Below are 19,752 nucleotides of genomic sequence, written 5' to 3'. Positions count from 1 at the left end.
CATATATCAGGGAGCTTTTTTGAAAGCCTCATAGAGAAGGGCACTGATTGGTAGATGGGTAACAATAACAAATCAGACATTGAATATCTCTTTAAACATGGTCAAGTTAATAATGATGCTGTGGATGATGTATTAACCACCTAGACACATTGAAGATGCAGTCCTCCTTCTGAACTGAGCTGCATCAAGAATGCAACAAGGCACTAAAGTAATACCTTAAAAAAACATGACAAATGAATAAACGTTTTGGCCTTAATGCAAAGCCTTATGTTTGGGGCAAATGCAACACAACACATCACTGAGTAACTGTGGCCTTAATACAAAGCCTTATGTTTGGGGCAAATACAACACAACACATCACTGAGTAACTGTCTCATTTTTTTCAAACATGGTGTTGGCTGCATCATGGTATTGGTATGCTTGACATCGGCAAAGACTGGGTAATTTTTCCAGGATAAAAACAAACGCAGTGGAGCTAAGCACAGGCAAAATCCTAGAGGAAAACCTGGTTCAGTCTGCTTTCCACCAGACACTGGGAGATGAATTCACCTTTCAGCAGGACAATAACCTAAAACACAAGGCCAAATATACACTGGAGTTGTTTACCAAGAAGACAGTGAATGTTCCTGAGTGGCCAAGTTACAGTTTTCATTTAAATCTGCTTGAAGATCGACTTGAAAGTTGCTCTCTAGCCATGATCCCCAACACCTTGACATTCTGAAATGAATAATGGACAAATATTACACAATCCAGATTTGCAAAGCTCTTAAGCCTTGTTCACACTGCAGGCCTTAATACATTCAACTAATTAGCTAGGTAGCTATTTAGCTATTAGCTAGGTAACTATTTAGCTATTAGCTAGGTAACAATTTAGCTATTAGCTAGGTAACTATTTAGCTATTAGCTAGGTAGCTATTAGCTAGGTAGCTATTTAGCTTACTAGCACATTCACTCATTTGTTTGTAAAAAAAAAAAAATGAACAACCACATGTTCTTGTCAAACTGTCAACAGAGTAGCTAGCAAGCAACAAGATATGCCAAGTAACCACTTGAGGGTAAGTATATCAGATTTCACAGTTTAGACACAAGTCACATGGCCAGGAATCAAATTTGTATCGGACTTTAAACCACCTACGAAGGTGGTTTGAAATGTGGCTTGAAATATCTGATTCCATGTACTTTTTGGTTGTTCAGACTGCAGGAAAAATAGCAGATTCGATATGCAAAGAAAATAGGACTTGAGTCACTTCAAACTGCCAATGTAAACGAGGCTTCAGAGACTTGCCTAATAAGACTCACATCTGTAATCACTGCCAAAGGTGTTTTTAACATGTATTGACTCAAGGAGGTGAATACTTATCTAATCAAGATATTAATGATTTCTTTTTCATTCATCTTTAAAAATGTTAGAATTTTTCTCCCACTTTGACATTACAGAGTAGTATGTGTAGATCGTTGACCAAAAATTATAATTACATCCATTTTAATCCCACTTTGTAACACAATAAAATGTGAAGAAATCCAAGTGGGTGAATACTTATGATAGTCTATGGGCCAGGACCATATAACTATATGGTCTAAAATACCCAATTTATCCCTTAACCCTTGTGGCTCGGTCCGACCCAGCCTGGTCTCTGCCTGCTATATTACGAGTGTTCCTTCAGTACCTGCCCAGTCATGGCATTATTAAGGAAGTCCTGGTATTGGCTGCTGTGAGATCAGATAACATATATCCTGTCCACTACCCCCCCCCCAGTCCCCGTCAGTGCTTCTGCGATGTTGTTGCATGCTGGTTAATCGTCCCCACTATAGTCTGTCTATCTATCTCTCTATCTGACTCTCACTGGTGTGTGGCGATCAGCCTCGTGTTGCTGCTTTGGGATTTCTATATGGGTTCAAGACTGTGAGAAACACACACTCAAAAACACAATAATACCCTTTCCATATTACAGTACCTATAAACAAAGACACAAAGAAACCAGCCAACCAACCACAGCCCTGCATTGTTCACCACCATTGACATGTTGGTCTTCCTTCCTCCTCCTCTCTCACACATTGCCCCTCTCTCTGTGTTCTACTGTATAGCTCTGCACACAGGGTCTGTCTAGGGCCTAGACCATAGAAATTAAATGAATAGAGCAATGCTGCTTTGACGATAGCATTTAAAAAATGGATAACCTGGTATTCTATTAATTCTAGTTCTGTGGCCTAGACTCTGGGTATAGTAGCTAGTAGATCAGAACAGAAGCGTTTGTTTTTCTTTTGTCCTGCCTGCCATGGACTCATGTGGAGTATTCTCTGTTTTCATGTCTCCCCTCAAGGTTTCTCCCCCAACAGAATGCTTCTGTTGCCTGTTATGAAAATGCCTGCCTACCCCGTCCCCCACTACTCCTTCTTTTAGCACAGGGACCCCAAAACACCCCACTAGAAGGGAGTCTTTTTATTTGTCCTACATGTGGAGGGAGAAGTGAACAAAAGGACTTGAGCAGAAGATGATTTGTAAAAGAAGTGTATTTTGCTGATAAAGATTTCTTTAAAAAATAAATAAATAAAAACTTGAAGGATTTGTACTGTGAATTGTTACCTCATTCTTTTGAATCTAAATTATATCAGACTTTTTTGTTATTTGTTGTTTCTGTTCTTCAGTAGGAACAATTTAGGCCTTGCAATTTGACACAGAACACATTCTCTGTAAACCTGAGCTGTGTGAAGGATGATTAGGAATTATAACGGAACTATTGTGGACAAATAAACCTTTATATATCCTACAACAATCTGAGCACTGCCTGTTGTCTAACTGAAACAAGGGACAGTAATAGTATATACAGCCTTATGGGCTACGCTATTGTAGCACTTTCTATTTGGCTAGAGAAGCTATTTGAAGCTATTTCCTGGTTGGAACAGGAAGTTACATAGGAAGTTGCATGGACTTGACAAGGAACAGGAAATGCTGCTCTTATGAATAGGAGGTAGAGTGTAGGTGAATATGGTGGTGGCATGGGAGCAGAGTTTGTAGCAGTGTAGTGATTCAGGACCAGAGGTCAACATAATTATAATAATTTGTACACTGTAAATTGACCACAAAATAAATTGTATTTGAAAATAGATATTCTAATAGATTGAAGCTCAGACCCACTGCTGTCATTTCATTACATTTCAATTCATTTTATTCAGGGAGAATTCCAATTAGAATTTCAGTTGAAATCCTGAATTGACTGAATGAAATGGAATTGACCCTGGTCATGGATATCTTGATGAAGTCATCACCTGTTCTGTCCTGTCATAACCCTGAGTCTGACCCCTCATAACCCTCACAACCCTGAGTCTGACCCCTCATAACCCTCACAACCCTGAGTCTGAACCCTCACAACCCTGAGTCTGACCCCTCAAAACCCTCACAACCCTCAGTCTGACCCCTCACAACCCTGAGTCTGACCCCTCACAACCCTGAGTCTGACTCCTCATAACCCTGAGTCTGACCCCTCATAACCCTCACAACCCTGAGTCTGAACCCTCACAACCCTCAGTCTGAACCCTCACAACCCTCAGTCTGAACCCTCACAACCCTCAGTCTGACTCCTCACAACCCTGAGTCTGACTCCTCATAACCCTCACAACCCTGAGTCTGACCCCTCATACCCCTCATAACCCTGAGTCTGACCCCTCATAACCCTAAGTCTGACCCCTCATAACCCTGAGGCTGACCCCTCAAAACCCTCACAACCCTGAGTCTGACCCCTCATAACCCTCACAACCCTGAGTCTGACCCCTCATAACCCTGAGTCTGACCCCTCAAAACCCTCACAACCCTCAGTCTGACCCCTCACAACCCTGAGTCTGACCTCTCATAACCCTCATAACCCTGAGTCTGACCCCTCATAACCCTGAGTCTGACCCGTCACAACCCTGAGTCTGACCCCTCATAACCCTCATAACCCTGAGTCTGACCCCTCACAACCCTGAGTCTGACCCCTCATAACCCTGAGTCTGACCTCTCATAACCCTCATAACCCTGAGTCTGACCCCTCACAACCCTGAGTCTGACCCCTCACAACCCTGAGTCTGAACCCTCACAGCCCTGAGTCTGAACCCTCACAACCCTGAGTCTGAACCCTCACAACCCTGAGTCTGAACCCTCACAACCCTGAGTCTGACCCCTCAAAACCCTCACAACCCTCAGTCTGACCCCTCATAACCCTGAGTCTGACCCTCACAACCCTCAGTCTGACCCCTCACAACCCTGAGTCTGACTCCTCACAACCCTGAGTCTGACTCCTCATAACCCTGAGTCTGACCCCTCATAATCCCCATAACCCTGAGTCTGACCCCTTAAAACCCTCACAACCCTGAGTCTGACCCCTCATAACCCTCACAACACTGAGTCTGACCCCTCATACCCCTCATAACCCTGAGTCTGACCCCTCATAACCCTAAGTCTGACCCCTCATAACCCTGAGGCTGACCCCTCAAAACCCTCACAACCCTGAGTCTGACCCCTCATAACCCTCACAACCCTGAGTCTGACCCCTCATAACTCTCACAACCCTGAGTCTGACCCCTCATAACCCTGAGTCTGACCCCTCATAACCCTCACAACCCTGAGTCTGACCCCTCATAACCCTCACAACCCTGAGTCTGACCCCTCATAACCCTCACAACCCTGAAGCTGATCCCTCATAACCCTGAGTCTGACCCCTCAAAACCCTCACAACCCTCAGTCTGACCCCTCACAACCCTGAGTCTGACCTCTCATAACCCTCATAACCCTGAGTCTGACCCCTCATAACCCTGAGTCTGACCCCTCATAACCCTGAGTCTGACCCCTCATAACCCTGAGTCTGACCCGTCACAACCCTGAGTCTGACCCCTCATAACCCTCATAACCCTGAGTCTGACCCCTCACAAGCCTGAGTCTGACCCCTCATAACTCTGAGTCTGACCCCTCACAACCCTGAGTCTGACCTCTCATAACCCTCATAACCCTGAGTCTGACCCCTCATAACCCTGAGTCTGGCCCCTCAGAACCCTCACAACCTCCACGCCACTCTCTCACTGCACATTGGGTTCCCGAACCCATCCCGTGAACGCCATTCACAGTTCACACAGCAATCTGATATGGCTGCTTAGTTGGCTGGTTCCCCTGAGTCCTATCAAATACACCTACAGCACAGCACAGCACAGCACAGCACAGCACAGCACAGCACAGCACAGCACAGCACAGCACAGCACAGCACAGCACAGCACTGGACACATGGAAATATGGAACCACAGCTACACACTGGAGAATGGAAAGCAGCAACAAGGGACCCTATCCAACCAATTGAGACTTGCTATGTAATTTGTCCTGGGCCCGGTTTCCGATAGCGATATAATTTAGGCTTACGAGTGTTTAACGATGCATCTTTCCTACAACGGACGAAGATGTAACATGTTTCCCTAAAGACCATGCAGAGAGAGAACAGTCACTAGGTGCGTCGTTGGAGCATGTCGATACTGATAGGATTGAAAGAAAGGAAGCGCTGCTCTCAGATCAGCTTTCTCCATGAAAGCCTTTCCTAAACATTATAATTATTTCACAATACTGACAACGGATCAGCTCCTAGAGAGATTTTACCGCCTACGGCTGCAAATATATAGCCGGCTTATTCTAATACTTACCCAATTAAATGCACTAAATCACAGATTTGGCAAATCATTGTGCACACGTTACGCTACACATCATGAAATATATTGAGACAAATTACAGACAATAGCCTACAAGTAGCAAAATACAACTCAGTTGATTGAACATGAAATGTATTTCAATATGATTGAAACAGGTCTATAGCTTACTGTTTCGAATTTAATGCAGTCATCTGGTTTTTCATTTGAACCATATTTTTATACGTCACTTTTTGTATCAATTGCAAAGACATTGGCAACATTTTATTTGTAGTCGACTGGTCACAGAGAGATGGATAAACCATGTGATTCTATGTTTAGAGGCGATCTTCTGTGTATAAAGTGACGCGGGAGGGCAAAAACACATCTAACGACGCACTTAGCTGAGGCAGGCGTTAGATTACAAGTGTTTTTAAGTGCAACGTTAATAACGATGCTTTTGGGAAACAGCTCTGAGATTTAATTAACAATGCTCCTACGAAGGTTCTAATGTTGAACTTCGCCTTCAGATGCTTTTGGGAAACAGCTCTGAGATTTAACAATGCTCCTACGAAGGTTCTAATGTTGAACTTCACCTTCAGATGCTTTTGGGAACAGCTCTGAGATTTAACAATGCTCCTACGACGGTTCTAATGTTGAACTTCGCCTTCAGATGCTTTTGGGAAACAGCTCTGAGATTTAACAATGCTCCTACGAAGGTTCTAATGTTGAACTTCGCCTTCAGATGCTTTTGGGAAACAGCTCTGAGATTTAACAATGCTCCTACGAAGGTTCTAATGTTGAACTTCGCCTTCAGATGCTTTTGGGAAACAGCTCTGAGATTTAACAATGCTCCTACGAAGGTTCTAATGTTGAACTTCGCCTTCAGATGCTTTTGGGAAACAGCTCTGAGATTTAACAATGCTCCTACGAAGGTTCTAATGTTGAACTTCGCCTTCAGATGCTTTTGGGAAACAGCTCTGAGATTTAACAATGCTCCTACGAAGGTTCTAATGTTGAACTTCGCCTTCAGATGCTTTTGGGAAACAGCTCTGAGATTTAACAATGCTCCTACGAAGGTTCTAATGTTGAACTTCGCCTTCAGATGCTTTTGGGAAACAGCTCTGAGATTTAACAATGCTCCTACGAAGGTTCTAATGTTGAACTTCGCCTTCAGATGCTTTTGGGAAACAGCTCTGAGATTTAACAATGCTCCTACGAAGGTTCTAATGTTGAACTTCGCCTTCAGATGCTTTTGGGAAACAGCTCTGAGATTTAACAATGCTCCTACGAAGGTTCTAATGTTGAACTTCGCCTTCAGATGCTTTTGGGAAACAGCTCTGAGATTTAACAATGCTCCTACGAAGGTTCTAATGTTGAACTTCGCCTTCAGATGCTTTTGGGAAACAGCTCTGAGATTTAACAATGCTCCTACGAAGGTTCTAATGTTGAACTTCGCCTTCAGATGCTTTTGGGAAACAGCTCTGAGATTTAACAATGCTCCTACGAAGGTTCTAATGTTGAACTTCGCCTTCAGATGCTTTTGGGAAACAGCTCTGAGATTTAACAATGCTCCTACGAAGGTTCTAATGTTGAACTTCGCCTTCAGATGCTTTTGGGAAACAGCTCTGAGATTTAACAATGCTCCTACGAAGGTTCTAATGTTGAACTTCGCCTTCAGATGCTTTTGGGAAACAGCTCTGAGATTTAACAATGCTCCTACGAAGGTTCTAATGTTGAACTTCGCCTTCAGATGCTTTTGGGAAACAGCTCTGAGATTTAACAATGCTCCTACGAAGGTTCTAATGTTGAACTTCGCCTTCAGATGCTTTTGGGAAACAGCTCTGAGATTTAACAATGCTCCTACGAAGGTTCTAATGTTGAACTTCGCCTTCAGATGCTTTTGGGAAACAGCTCTGAGATTTAACAATGCTCCTACGAAGGTTCTAATGTTGAACTTCGCCTTCAGATGCTTTTGGGAAACAGCTCTGAGATTTAACAATGCTCCTACGAAGGTTCTAATGTTGAACTTCGCCTTCAGATGCTTTTGGGAAACAGCTCTGAGATTTAACAATGCTCCTACGAAGGTTCTAATGTTGAACTTCGCCTTCAGATGCTTTTGGGAAACAGCTCTGAGATTTAACAATGCTCCTACGAAGGTTCTAATGTTGAACTTCGCCTTCAGATGCTTTTGGGAAACAGCTCTGAGATTTAACAATGCTCCTACGAAGGTTCTAATGTTGAACTTCGCCTTCAGATGCTTTTGGGAAACAGCTCTGAGATTTAACAATGCTCCTACGAAGGTTCTAATGTTGAACTTCGCCTTCAGATGCTTTTGGGAAACCAGGCCCTGGTTCATTTCTGTGGTTGTTTTACTTTTTTATTTGTTTTATTGGTGAGTGCATCAGTGTGACTCAGCTGTCCAGTCAGTCTTCTCCCCGGGGCCAGCTACCGGAGTTTAGCCAGTTCAGTCACAACGCTGCTCCCTACCTGGCCTGATGGCTCACTACACATCAACATACATACTGTTCTGTATACAAAACAGTGAAGTCCAAATTGGAATTCATTGAGCATCCATCTATATTTTTACCCAAATATAGATTTTCTGTTAAACCATAGAAGTGATCTTATATTGACTCCTAAAATATATCTAATATGAGGATATTTGGGTCAATCTGAGATGGTTGTGTGTCCGTGCTGGCCCGTGGCTGAGAGGATGTGGTCCCCATCACCATTGAGAGAAAAGCCCCTTGGGTTATGGTCCATTTAGGACGGCCATCTCCATGGTTATCACTATGAGGTGCAGCCATAGACCAGAGGTGCCAGTGTCCTCTCCAATGGTTGGTTGAAACCAAGTTCAGTGACAGCCAGGGGAAGCCCATTCTGTGTCTGATCCCAACCCCCCTACCATGGGCTCCCTCTCGCTTCATCTGCCATGGGCTCCCCATCTCTCTCTTCCTCATTTCCTCTCTCCCTCTCTCCTCTCCCATGGGCTCCCCCTCTCTCCCTCTCCCATGGGCTCTCCCTTTCTCCCTTTCCCATGGGCTCCCCCTCTCTCCCATGGGCTCTCTCTCTCCTCTCTCTCCTCCTCTCCCTTTCCCATGGGCTTCCCCTCTCTCCCTTTCCCATGGGCTCTCCCTCTCCTCCTCTCTCCATCTCCTCCTCTCTCCCTCTCCCATAGGCTCCCCCTCTCTCCGTCTCCCATGGGCTCTCCCTCTCTTCCTCTCTTCCACGGGCTCCCCCTCTCTCCGTCTCCCATGGGCTCTCCCTCTCTCCCTCTCTTCCATGGGCTCCCCCTCTCGCTTCATCTCCCACGGTCTCTCCATCTCTCTCTCCCTCTCTCCCCCTCTTCCTCTCTCTCCCTCTCCTATGGGCTCCCCCTCTCGCTTCATCTCCCACGGTCTCTCCATCTCTCTCTCCCCCTCTTCCTCTCTCTCCCTCTCCTATGGGCTCCCCCTCTCGCTTCATCTCCCACGGTCTCTATATCTCGAACTCCCTCTCTCCCCCTCTTCCTCTCTCTCCCTCTCCCATGGGCTCTCCCTCTCTTGTCTTGATGGCAGCCATCCTACTATACTCTCCAAAATCACAACATTGGATTTGATTTGTCAGAGTTATGTACTAATCACATTGTCTTAAAAACATAACGTTAAAGCCGCTACATGTCTTATCACATCTCTCTGCTTTAAAATTTTAAATGAATGAGCTCCAAAGTTTGTTTGTTTTTAAATGTCCAATAGTTTTCCGTTTTAATTTTAGTTGGATTGATTTTGTCGGAAAGTGGTAACCGTTGCAACTTAAGTTGTTGATGTCTTTATTAACCTGACCCTCCCCAGTGCAATGAAAACCCCACCTACAGTACAGCCAGACAGAGCAGAGATAGCAACCTATGGAGAGAGTAAGTCATGCTGCCTCCTACAGGGCCACCACAGTAATTACACTATCTGTCTCTGCTCTTCTCCTCACTGTAGGTGGTCTTTTCATTGACAATCCCTTTTACCAGCCTCGGACCATCGCACCATTTATTATTCAGTTGGGTCCTCAAGATCTCTTCTCTGACTTCTAGAACCATCAGGTTGTGTTGCTTCTAAACTATCTGACTACAGTGCTGCTCCAGGCTTGCCCTTTGACCCAGCAGGCTGTCTGTCTGTCTGTCTCCCACCAACATTTACAGAGCCAGCGAGTGGTCAAACGGAACTCCTCTCACTCTGTTCTGTCTCCTCACGACCCAAATCAAAAGAAACAAACCTAAAAAAGCAATATTTGATTGGACTTTTTTGAATCTCATCTGCATCAAAACTAAAAGCTGAGGACCTTGATCTTTGGGTCTTTTTCTTATATAGCAATACGACACCTTAACTTTTTTGGCTTCAAGCTTACTTAAGATGATGTGAATGTTCCATTGAGTCTTACCCAAGCACAGCATTGCAATATATCACTTCAATTGTATATTCACTGAGTGTATGTGTGCCTATACCATGGAATATATGCATTTATATGTCTGGTATAAGTTTCTATATAAATATATATTACATGTGTTGATACTATGTATGATGTACATATGTAAATATATGATATACTTATTGTTGGTATAAATTATTTTAGAAAGTTATATGTAATCACAATCCCACAATATAGATTTCTTCTTCCAGTTTTATACACACTGAGCAATTGACTTTACTCTAGTACTGGACATGCAATATAAACCTGTTTCTTAATTCACCTGTGCTTATAGAATAGCTTAGTGATTTTTCCTTCCTTTCACCTCGATGTCTTCTCGTCTGAGCCTTTTGCTAGCACGGCCTGGTCAGACGAGAGGCGCTCGTTCACTCAACCTTGTAAACCAACCGCCCTCTCTACCACACTTACACACTGCACATACACACATACACACGCCCTTCCTGTGTGACACTACAAACACACAACCTCCTGTTTACTTCCTGTCAGAAAGCACACTTTTCTCAGTGGAACATTTCTCACTGCGCCACTGTCTCTCTGCTCACAGGATATCTTGTACTGGACCGTACGATTTGTCCTTTTAATAAGCTGGCTGTGTTGGGCAGCTAGGGTAACTGAACACAGAAACCCCCTCCTAGACAGGACCAACCACGGTCCTCTGTCTCTCTCATGCCTACAGCATGAACGTGGGACCAAAAGCACAGTTTGTCAGCTTGTGAAGGTGATGGGTGGCCCAGTTACTTTAAGTAAAGCATGCTACTCAGACAAAGCAACACACAGGGCTTATTACTGTCAACTCAGTCGCAGACCAACCAGCCTTGTCACCATGGAGCAGTCCAACCACACATTGATTAATGGCTACATCTAATTATAATGTATACTCCGACATTATGTACATTAAATCTCGTAATATATGCTAGAATATATTTCATAACCCCCAGCTATACATATCTCTAGTTGATATATTTATATACTAAATACACTACCGGTCAAAAGTTTTAGAACACCTACTCATTCAAGGGTTTTTCTTTATTTTTACTATTTTATACATTGTAGAATAATAGTGAAGACATCAAAACTATGAAATAACACATATGGAATCATGTAGTAACCAAAAAAGTGTTAAACAAATCAAAATATATTTTATATTTGAGATTCTTCAAATAGCCACCCTTTGCCTTGATGAGAGCTTTGCACACTCTTGGCATTCTCTCAGCCAGCTTCACCTGAAAAGCTTTTCCAACAGTCTTGAAGGAGTTCCCACATATGCTGAGCACTTATTGGCTGCCTTTCCTTCACTCTGCAGTCTGACTCATCCCAAACCATCTCAATTTGGTCGAGGTCGGATGATTGTGGAGGCCAAGTCATCTGATGCAGCACTCCATCACGCTCCTTCTTGGTCAAATAGCCTTTACACAGCCTGGAGGTGTGTTGGGTCATTGTCCTGTTGAAAAACAAATGATAGTCCCACTAAGCCCAAACCAGATGGGATGGCGTATCGCTGCAGAATGCTGTGGTAGCCATGCTGGTTAAGTGTGCCTTGAATTCTAAATAAATCACAGACGGTGTCACCAGCAAAGCACCCCCACACCATAACACCTCCTCCATGCTTTACAGTGGGAAATACACTGCAGAGATCATCCTTTCACCCACACTGCCTCTCACAAAGACACGGTGGTTGGAACCAAAAATCTCAAATTTGGACTCCAAACCAAAGAACAATTTTCCACCGGTCTAATGTCCATTGATCGTGTTTCTTAGCTCAAGTAAGTCTCTTCTTCTTATTGGTGTCCTTTAGTAGTGGTTTCTTTGCAGCAATTTGACCATGAAGGCCTGATTCACACAGTCTCCTCTGAACAGATGATGTTGAGATGTGTCTGTTAGTTGAACTCTGTGAAGCCTTTATTTGGGCTGCAATTTCTGAGGCTGGTAACTCTAATGAACTTATCCTCTGCAGCAGAGGTAACTCTGGGTCTTCCTTTCCTGTGGCGGTCCTCATGAGAGACAGTTTCATCATAGCACTTGATGGTTTTTGCGACTGCACTTGAAGAAACTTTAAAAGTTCTTGAAATTTTCCGTATTGACTAACCTTCATGTCTTAAAGTAATGATAGACTGTCATTTCTCTTTGCTTATTTGAGCTGTTCTTGCCATAATATGGACTTGGTCTTTTACCAAAAAGGCCTCTCTTCTGTATAACCCCCCCCCCCCCCCCCCCCCCCACAACACAACTGATTGGCTCAAACACATTAATAAGGAAAGAAATTCCACTAATTAATTTTTAACAAGGCACACCTGTTAATTGAAATGCATTCCAGGTAACTACCTCATGAAGCTGGTTGAGAGAATGCCAAGCTGTCATCAAGACAAAGGGAAGAATCTCAAATATAAAATATATTTTGATTTGTTTAACACTTTTTTGCTTACTACATGATTCCATATGTGTTATTTTATAGTTCTGATGTCTTCACTATTATTCTACAATGTAGAAAATAGTACAAATAAAGAAAAACCCTTGAATGAGTAGGTGTTCTAAAACTTTGGACCGGTTGTGTAGTATACTACACTACATTGATATGTTATATCTAACTGATCAGGTGAAACCATAGTAAACTGTAGTTGATATGAGTTTGTGTGGGGTTAAGTTAGTGTATGGTGGTGAACTACAGTGCCCAGCAAGTTTACCAACTCAGCATCAAGGCCATATTATCTGGTCTTGAATAAGTGGGCATCCTACTGTATAACAGGATTAATCACTACATTCGTCCTATATCAAGATGAATTACAAACTATAGGATCAGATAAGGTATATTGTTGTTTTTTTAATCTTATTTATATAAAAGCTTCTAACATAATATTCAATCAACCGCAAATCAACATTTTGCTAGTACATTCTGTAATATCACTTTGTTACTTTGTTATCCTTAAAGTTGCACTATGCAGAAATCGCTCCTCCATTTCCTGGTTGCTAAAACTCTAATATTTCACCTAATTTAACTCTAATAGTTCACCTAATTTCAGTTTGTGACAAAATAAGATAGTATAGAGAATCATTGTACCATCTAAACTGCTGTGAAATCTATTTTCCATAATCAAAAATATTGTTGTTTCAGCTGTTTGAAGCTGGTGTGCAAAACCGAAAGTAAAATACACAAAAACAAAACTTAAAAACAGGAAGCATAGAAATAGCCCACATAGAACAGACATACCGCTTCTTAGACTTGCTTTCAAGTAGAATAATAGATCTATGTCTCACATTTCTATGTGAATTTGGTGGGGTTGCCCAAAAATGTACATATTGTCACTTTAAAGTAAATGCACTAGGCTGATACGAATATATCTGACAACTGGCTCCTGCCTAGACAATACACATCCCAAAGGGATGAATATATCTGACAACTGGCTCCTACCTAGACAATACACATCCCAAAGGGATGAATATATCTGACAACTGGCTCCTACCTAGACAATACACATCCCAAAGGGATGAATATATCTGACAACTGGCTCCTGCCTAGACAATACACATCCCAAAGGGAATGCACATTATTGAAGCATAGCTTTATAGCATTGGTTGGTGGGTCACATCTTCACAAACATATGGTATGTATTTATGTATGTGGCTTCAGTTGCTAAGAGCTTCTGATGTTTGGTCCTCGCCACACTTGTGGATGTTCAACATGACAGCCTTTAAAAAACACAACTTCAGTCAGAAGGAAACGGATGAACTATTACAGAATGTAACCTTACATCAAAACCTTTGGTTCTTCTTATTGATCTTCATGGCAGTTTGATCTTCAGAGTTTTTGTCATTTTAAATGTCTTTTATTTTATTTTGTTTTTTAAATTATGTGGGGAAAGTTATTGAGCCTCAGTGTAATTTTGAACTGATTAGGGCAGAAATCCTGTTAAGTCTGAATGACATCATGGGTAAGTTATTGTTGAGTTATACGCATCACAGTTATACATATCACAGTTATACGCATCACAGTTATACATATCACAGTTATACATATCACAGTTTTACGCATCACAGTTATACGCATCACAGTTATACAAATCACAGTTTGACGCATCACAGTTATACATATCACAGTTATACATATCACAGTTATACATATCACAGTTATACGCATCACAGTTATACGCATCACAGTTATACGCATCACAGTTATACATATCACAGTTATACATATCACAGTTATACGCATCACAGTTATACATATCACAGTTATACGCATCACAGTTATACATATCACAGTTATACATATCACAGTTTTACGCATCACAGTTATACGCATCACAGTTATACAAATCACAGTTTGACGCATCACAGTTATACATATCACAGTTATACATATCACAGTTATACGCATCACAGTTATACGCATCACAGTTATACGCATCACAGTTATACATATCACAGTTATACATATCACAGTTATACATATCACAGTTATACGCATCACAGTTTTACGCATCACAGTTATACATATCACAGTTATACATATCACAGTTATACGCATCACAGTTATACGCATCACAGTTATACATATCACAGTTATACATATCACAGTTATACGCATCACAGTTATACGCATCACAGTTATACGCATCACAGTTATACGCATCACAGTTATACGCATCACAGTTATACATATCACAGTTATACACAGCAAGTAAAAGATCAAACTGAACTAAACTATATCTACATTTCAAGGTTCCGTAATTTGGTCGTTTGGTAATGATCGGTAGATGTCAAACACACAAGCCCCTTTCTGATCCTAAGTGTTTGTGTACCGGTAATTGAAATTCATCAGTCGTCATCTATTATCAGGAAACGAATCACTCTGCTTGATTAAATGACAGCCAGTCACAATTATTAATTAAATGATAGCCAATCATTCCTATTGATTAGGCTCCTGGTACCAGTGTCTCATTGAGAATGTGTATAACCCTAACCCATGCAGAGTAATACTCCAACCAAAGCCTCACATGGAGAAAAACAACTGCAGGGATAGTCCATCTGAGAACCAATTGGATATTCCAAATAATGTTTCTGGATGAGAGGGTTTAGTCCCAAGCCAGCATACCAACCTGTTTATCTCACATTTCACTCCTTGTTTTCCATGTCATTACTAAACAAGTGGCAATGACACAGAGTAAAAGGAGTGGATGTTAGCTAAACAGACTGGTACCCAGGCTATTTAGTCCCATGACTGCCTGAAAACCATATGGCACACTACTTGTGATGGTTGTGCATCCAGGCTGGACATCCTGGCTGGGCTGACTTGGACAGGCACCTCTCTGTTCCATCGCTCATAGCAGAGCTGAGAGTCCTATTTAAAGGGATAGTTTTATGTGGTTTTACCTCAATCTTTATTGTTTCGGACCTCTAGAAGTTATGTTTGTCTTAGAATTAAACAAATCTGGCTTTACGGCCAGAAAGTCATTGGGGGGGGGACGACCCCGTTAACACAACATTCTGTTCTCTCTCTGAGGGCTGTGTGTTGTTGAGACATGCTCTGATCAGATGGCCTTCATGAATAATAGACTACTGGATGTCAACCTACTGGATGTCATCCTACTGGATGTCAACCTACTGGATGTCAACCTACTGGATGTCATCCTACTGGATGTCAACCTACTGGATGTCATCCTACTGGATGTCAACCTACTGGATGTCATCCTACTGGATGTCAACCTACTGGATGTCATCCTACTGGATGTCAACCTACTGGATGTCATCCTACTGGATGTCAACCTACTTGATGTCAACCTACTGGATGTCAACCTACTGGATGTCATCCTACTGGATGTCAGTGTTGGTTGGCTTTAAATTTCTCCCTCTGATTGTCGGGGTCTTTTGACCCATGCCTCTGCTCCCTAAGGGGGTCCACAATACAAAACAATGTTTCTCAGTAGTATACACTGGGTTCAAAAACTATTTTACATCATTTAACATACTTCAACTGGGCTTGAGTTTGCCTGGTGCAATGGAACCAGTGGAATAGTCGCAAAAGTGAAACAATCAGTCCATATGCACTCCAGAAAGGATACAGTTAAAATGATTTTAAAAATATTTCAAATAGTATTTGTAGTACATTGTAACCTGTAGTGTAGTGGAGAGAGCCGAGCCTCAGTTACTGCTTCTCAATGGGTAGACTGTACTACTGCACACACAGCTCTATATTCTAGCATATATTACGAGATCCACGTGATGAGAAGACCAGGCAGAATATATAAATGGCTTGAAATACACTACATGACCAAAAGTATGTGGACACCTGCTTGTCGAGCATCTCGTTCCAAAATCATGGGCATTAATATGGAGTTGGTCCCCCCCTTTGCTGCTATAACAGCCTCCACTCATCTGGGAAGGCTTTCCACTAGATGTTGGGGACTTGCTTCCATTAAGCTACAAGAGTGTTAGTGAGGTCGGGCACTGATGTTGTGCGATTAGTCCTGGCTTGCAATCGGCGTTCCAATTCATCCCAAAGGTGTTCGATGGGGTTAAGGTCAGGGCTCTGTGCAGGCCAGTCAAGTTCTTCCACGCCGATCTTGACAAACCATCTCTGTATAGACTTTGCTTTGTGCATTGGGGCACTGTCATGCTGAAACAGGAAAGGTCCTTTCCCAAACTGCTGCCACAAAGTTGGAAGCACAGAACGTCTAGAATATCATTGTATGCTGTAGCGTTACGATTTCCCTTCACTGGAACTAAGGGCCCTAGCCCGAACCATAAAAAACAGCCCCAGACCATTAGTCCTCCTCCACCAAACTTTACAGTTGACACTATGCATTTGGGCAGGTAGCATTCTCCTGGCATTCGCCAAACCCAGATTTGACCGTTGGACTGCCAGATGGTGAAGCATGATTCATCACTCCAGAGAACACGTTTCCACTGCTCGGCCATGGAAACCAATTCATGAAGCTCCTGATGAACAGTTATTGTGCTGACGTTGATTCCAGAGGCAGTTTGGAACTTGGTAGTAAGTGTTGCAACCGAGGACAGGCGATTTTTATGCTCTTCAGCACTCGGCGGTCCCGTTCTGTGTGCTTGTGTGGCCTACCACTTTGCGGCTGATCCGTTGTTGCTCTTAGACGTTTCCACTTCACAATAACAGCACTTACAGTTGACCGTGGCAGCTCTAGCAGGGCAGAAATTTGACAATGTGCCATCCTATGACGGTGCCACGTTGAAAGTCACTGAGCTCTTCAGTAAGGCTATTCTACTGCCAATGTGTGTCTATGGAGATTGCATGGCTGTGTGTTCGATTTTATACACCTGTCAGCAAATGGTATGGCTGAAATAGCAAAATCCACTAATTTGAAGGGTTGTCCACATACGTTTGTATAATGAGGATGTCTTTTAGTTAGGATATTAAGGAATATCACAGCCCTGGTTAATTGGTGATGAACAATGATTATGTTTGTTTGAATGATATTGTTTGATTTGTGTGACGGATTGTAAATTACAATCTGTACATTACAATCTGTACATTACAATCCGGGTCGTTAGAGCCCTGAATGCTGATTGGCTGAAAGCTGTGGTATATCAGACCGTATACCACGGGTGTGACAAAAACACTTTTTTTTACTGTTCTAATTACATTGGTAACCAGTTTATAATAGCAATAAGGCACCTCAGGGGTTTGTGGTATATGGCCAATATACCACGGCTAAGGGCTGTGTCCAGGCATTCCGCGTTGTGTCGTGCTTAAGAACAGCTCTTAGCCGTGGTATATTGGCCATACACCACAAACCACATAGGTGCCTTATTTCTGAAATATAACCTTGTCCCTCCCGATGTCCACTAAACTGTCGCTATGATAGGTCCTCCTGCCTGACATGGGATACAACAAGCACAAAACCACATTAGCAATATTCTACCACCTTCTACTCAGGGCCCACCGGACACACGCACCACACACACTGTAGGCGGAGTTATTCCAGCCCACCTCACAATCACCCACCCTCATCATCCTCCTTGTCGCGCACATCCTCAGTACTATAACACACAGTGTAGACTCTTCTCCTATGGGGCTCTACTACTCCAGCTCAACGATTGTATTTAGGGTAAGCCACAGGCTGTTACTGAAGATATACTACAGGAATGGAGCCATTTGTTCCAGAGGAATGACTTCCACCCCCCATAAACATGTACCTTGGTGCTTTACAATGGGCTGTAGCTGTGTATAGACTTCTTGTAAAGTGGTTTACTTAAGGGGTTTTTTATATGTGAAAATCTTCCTACAGCTATCATGATTCACTGAGAGAGAGGGGGACTTGTGTGTGGGACTAGGACAAAGTAGAATGCCGAGAATTCAATTTTGTGATCCAGCCTGCAGCAGTTCTGAAATATGAGTCAGATCTGGTTTTGGCCTATGAGAGCGAGGCTTCGCAAAATGAAAATGCTGAACTGAACGTTTTCTTCATGTCCGTCCGTGCTCTAAATAGCTGCAGCATATAGTTCAGGGTTAAGTCTCTCACAGTATGGGAGATAGTCTTTCACAAGTGGAAAACCCATCCCATGTGCAATATTACAATGTTCCAATATCCTGACTGTCGATCGAAAGGCTTTGGTTTGGAATGTACACTGTTGTTGTAGAGGTAAATGTATAACCATAGCAGAGCTACAGTAATTGCATTTTTGTAAAGACATATATAAACAGAATATATATGATAAACATATATACATCTATAAATCTTTTTGAAACTACTTGTGTGAGTCATTTGGGCACTTCCTGCCTGGTTTGTGTTTACATTTCTACTTATTTATTTACAATGTTTTTTGAGCTTGGCGTTTTCTGAGCGATGGACTCGTCCCTCCATCTTTCTGTAAATAGAATCCTCCATTTTAGTTTTATTATTCTGACCGAGAGGAAACTGTGGAATTACATTTGCGCCAATAAAATCAAGTAAAGGTTCAGGATTTTTTTGCCACAAAAGTAACTCCATAGAAATCAGCCCAACTTGTTGGAGTGGTGCGTTTCATACTTTTTATTATAATCATGTGGCATAAAATAATAAAGTATATAAATTTGAACTATAAAGTTATAATCAACAAGGTAATCCAATGTGAAGTGGTGATTGTGCACAAACCTCTGTGAGCGAGCTGTGCTTAAATATAGAAGCTATTCATTCGAAATGACGGCAGTAGATGTTTGCTAGCTGTGGTATTAAATTATTAGTAGCAAAGTCACCATGGTGACATGTTTGCCATCATTTATGCTTGAAAAAATAAAAATTGCTGAATATTATTTAAAGTGTCAAACCTTTGTTATATTACCATGAAATAAATGCAGACTATAAACCATTTATTTGCTGTGTGGTGTATTATTTTAATATCCTTGTCTCTTTTCCTTCAAAAGCAGAGATCGAATGTTTTACAGCTAGTTTGATGGAAGTTATGATAGTGGAGACCGAACAGTATATTATAATAGAGTATAAAAGGCTGAGTATATAAAATAATGTATATAAAAGGCTGTATATTAGGCTGAGTATGAAAAGCTGTATATAAGGCTGAGTATTAAAGTCTGATAATATACAGTCCATTCGGAATGTATTTAGACCCCTTGACTTGTTCCACATTTTGGTACGTTACGGCCTTATTCTAAAATTTATTGAATTACTTTTTTTCCTCATCAATCTACAC

The 19,752-nt window shown here is 42.1% G+C and overlaps 1 protein-coding gene across 9 annotated transcripts in view; it reads left to right on the top strand.

The window, feature by feature from the left end:
- Positions 1-19,417, top strand: part of strbp.2 (spermatid perinuclear RNA binding protein) — a 189,584-nt gene extending 170,167 nt beyond the window's left edge. For 7 of the 9 annotated variants that reach the window (XM_045692186.2, XM_045692188.2, XM_045692191.2 and 4 more), the window contains one exon: positions 9,609-19,417. In XM_045692186.2, the coding sequence (XP_045548142.1) occupies positions 9,609-9,703 (95 nt within the window). In that variant the 3' untranslated portion in view covers positions 9,704-19,417. Of the gene's footprint in view, positions 1-2,321; positions 2,578-9,608 lie in introns of those variants that run through there. The other 2 variants (XM_045692189.2, NM_001140487.1) reach the window with 2 other exon arrangements.
- Positions 19,418-19,752: the final 335 nt, after the last annotated feature.

Source organism: Salmo salar, chromosome 13 (genome assembly GCF_965601325.2).
Source record: "Salmo salar chromosome 13, fSalSal1, whole genome shotgun sequence".
NCBI classification, from domain to species: Eukaryota; Metazoa; Chordata; class Actinopteri; order Salmoniformes; family Salmonidae; genus Salmo; species Salmo salar.
Note: the sequence above shows the minus strand (reverse complement) of the source record. Positions and strands in the feature narration are given on the sequence as shown.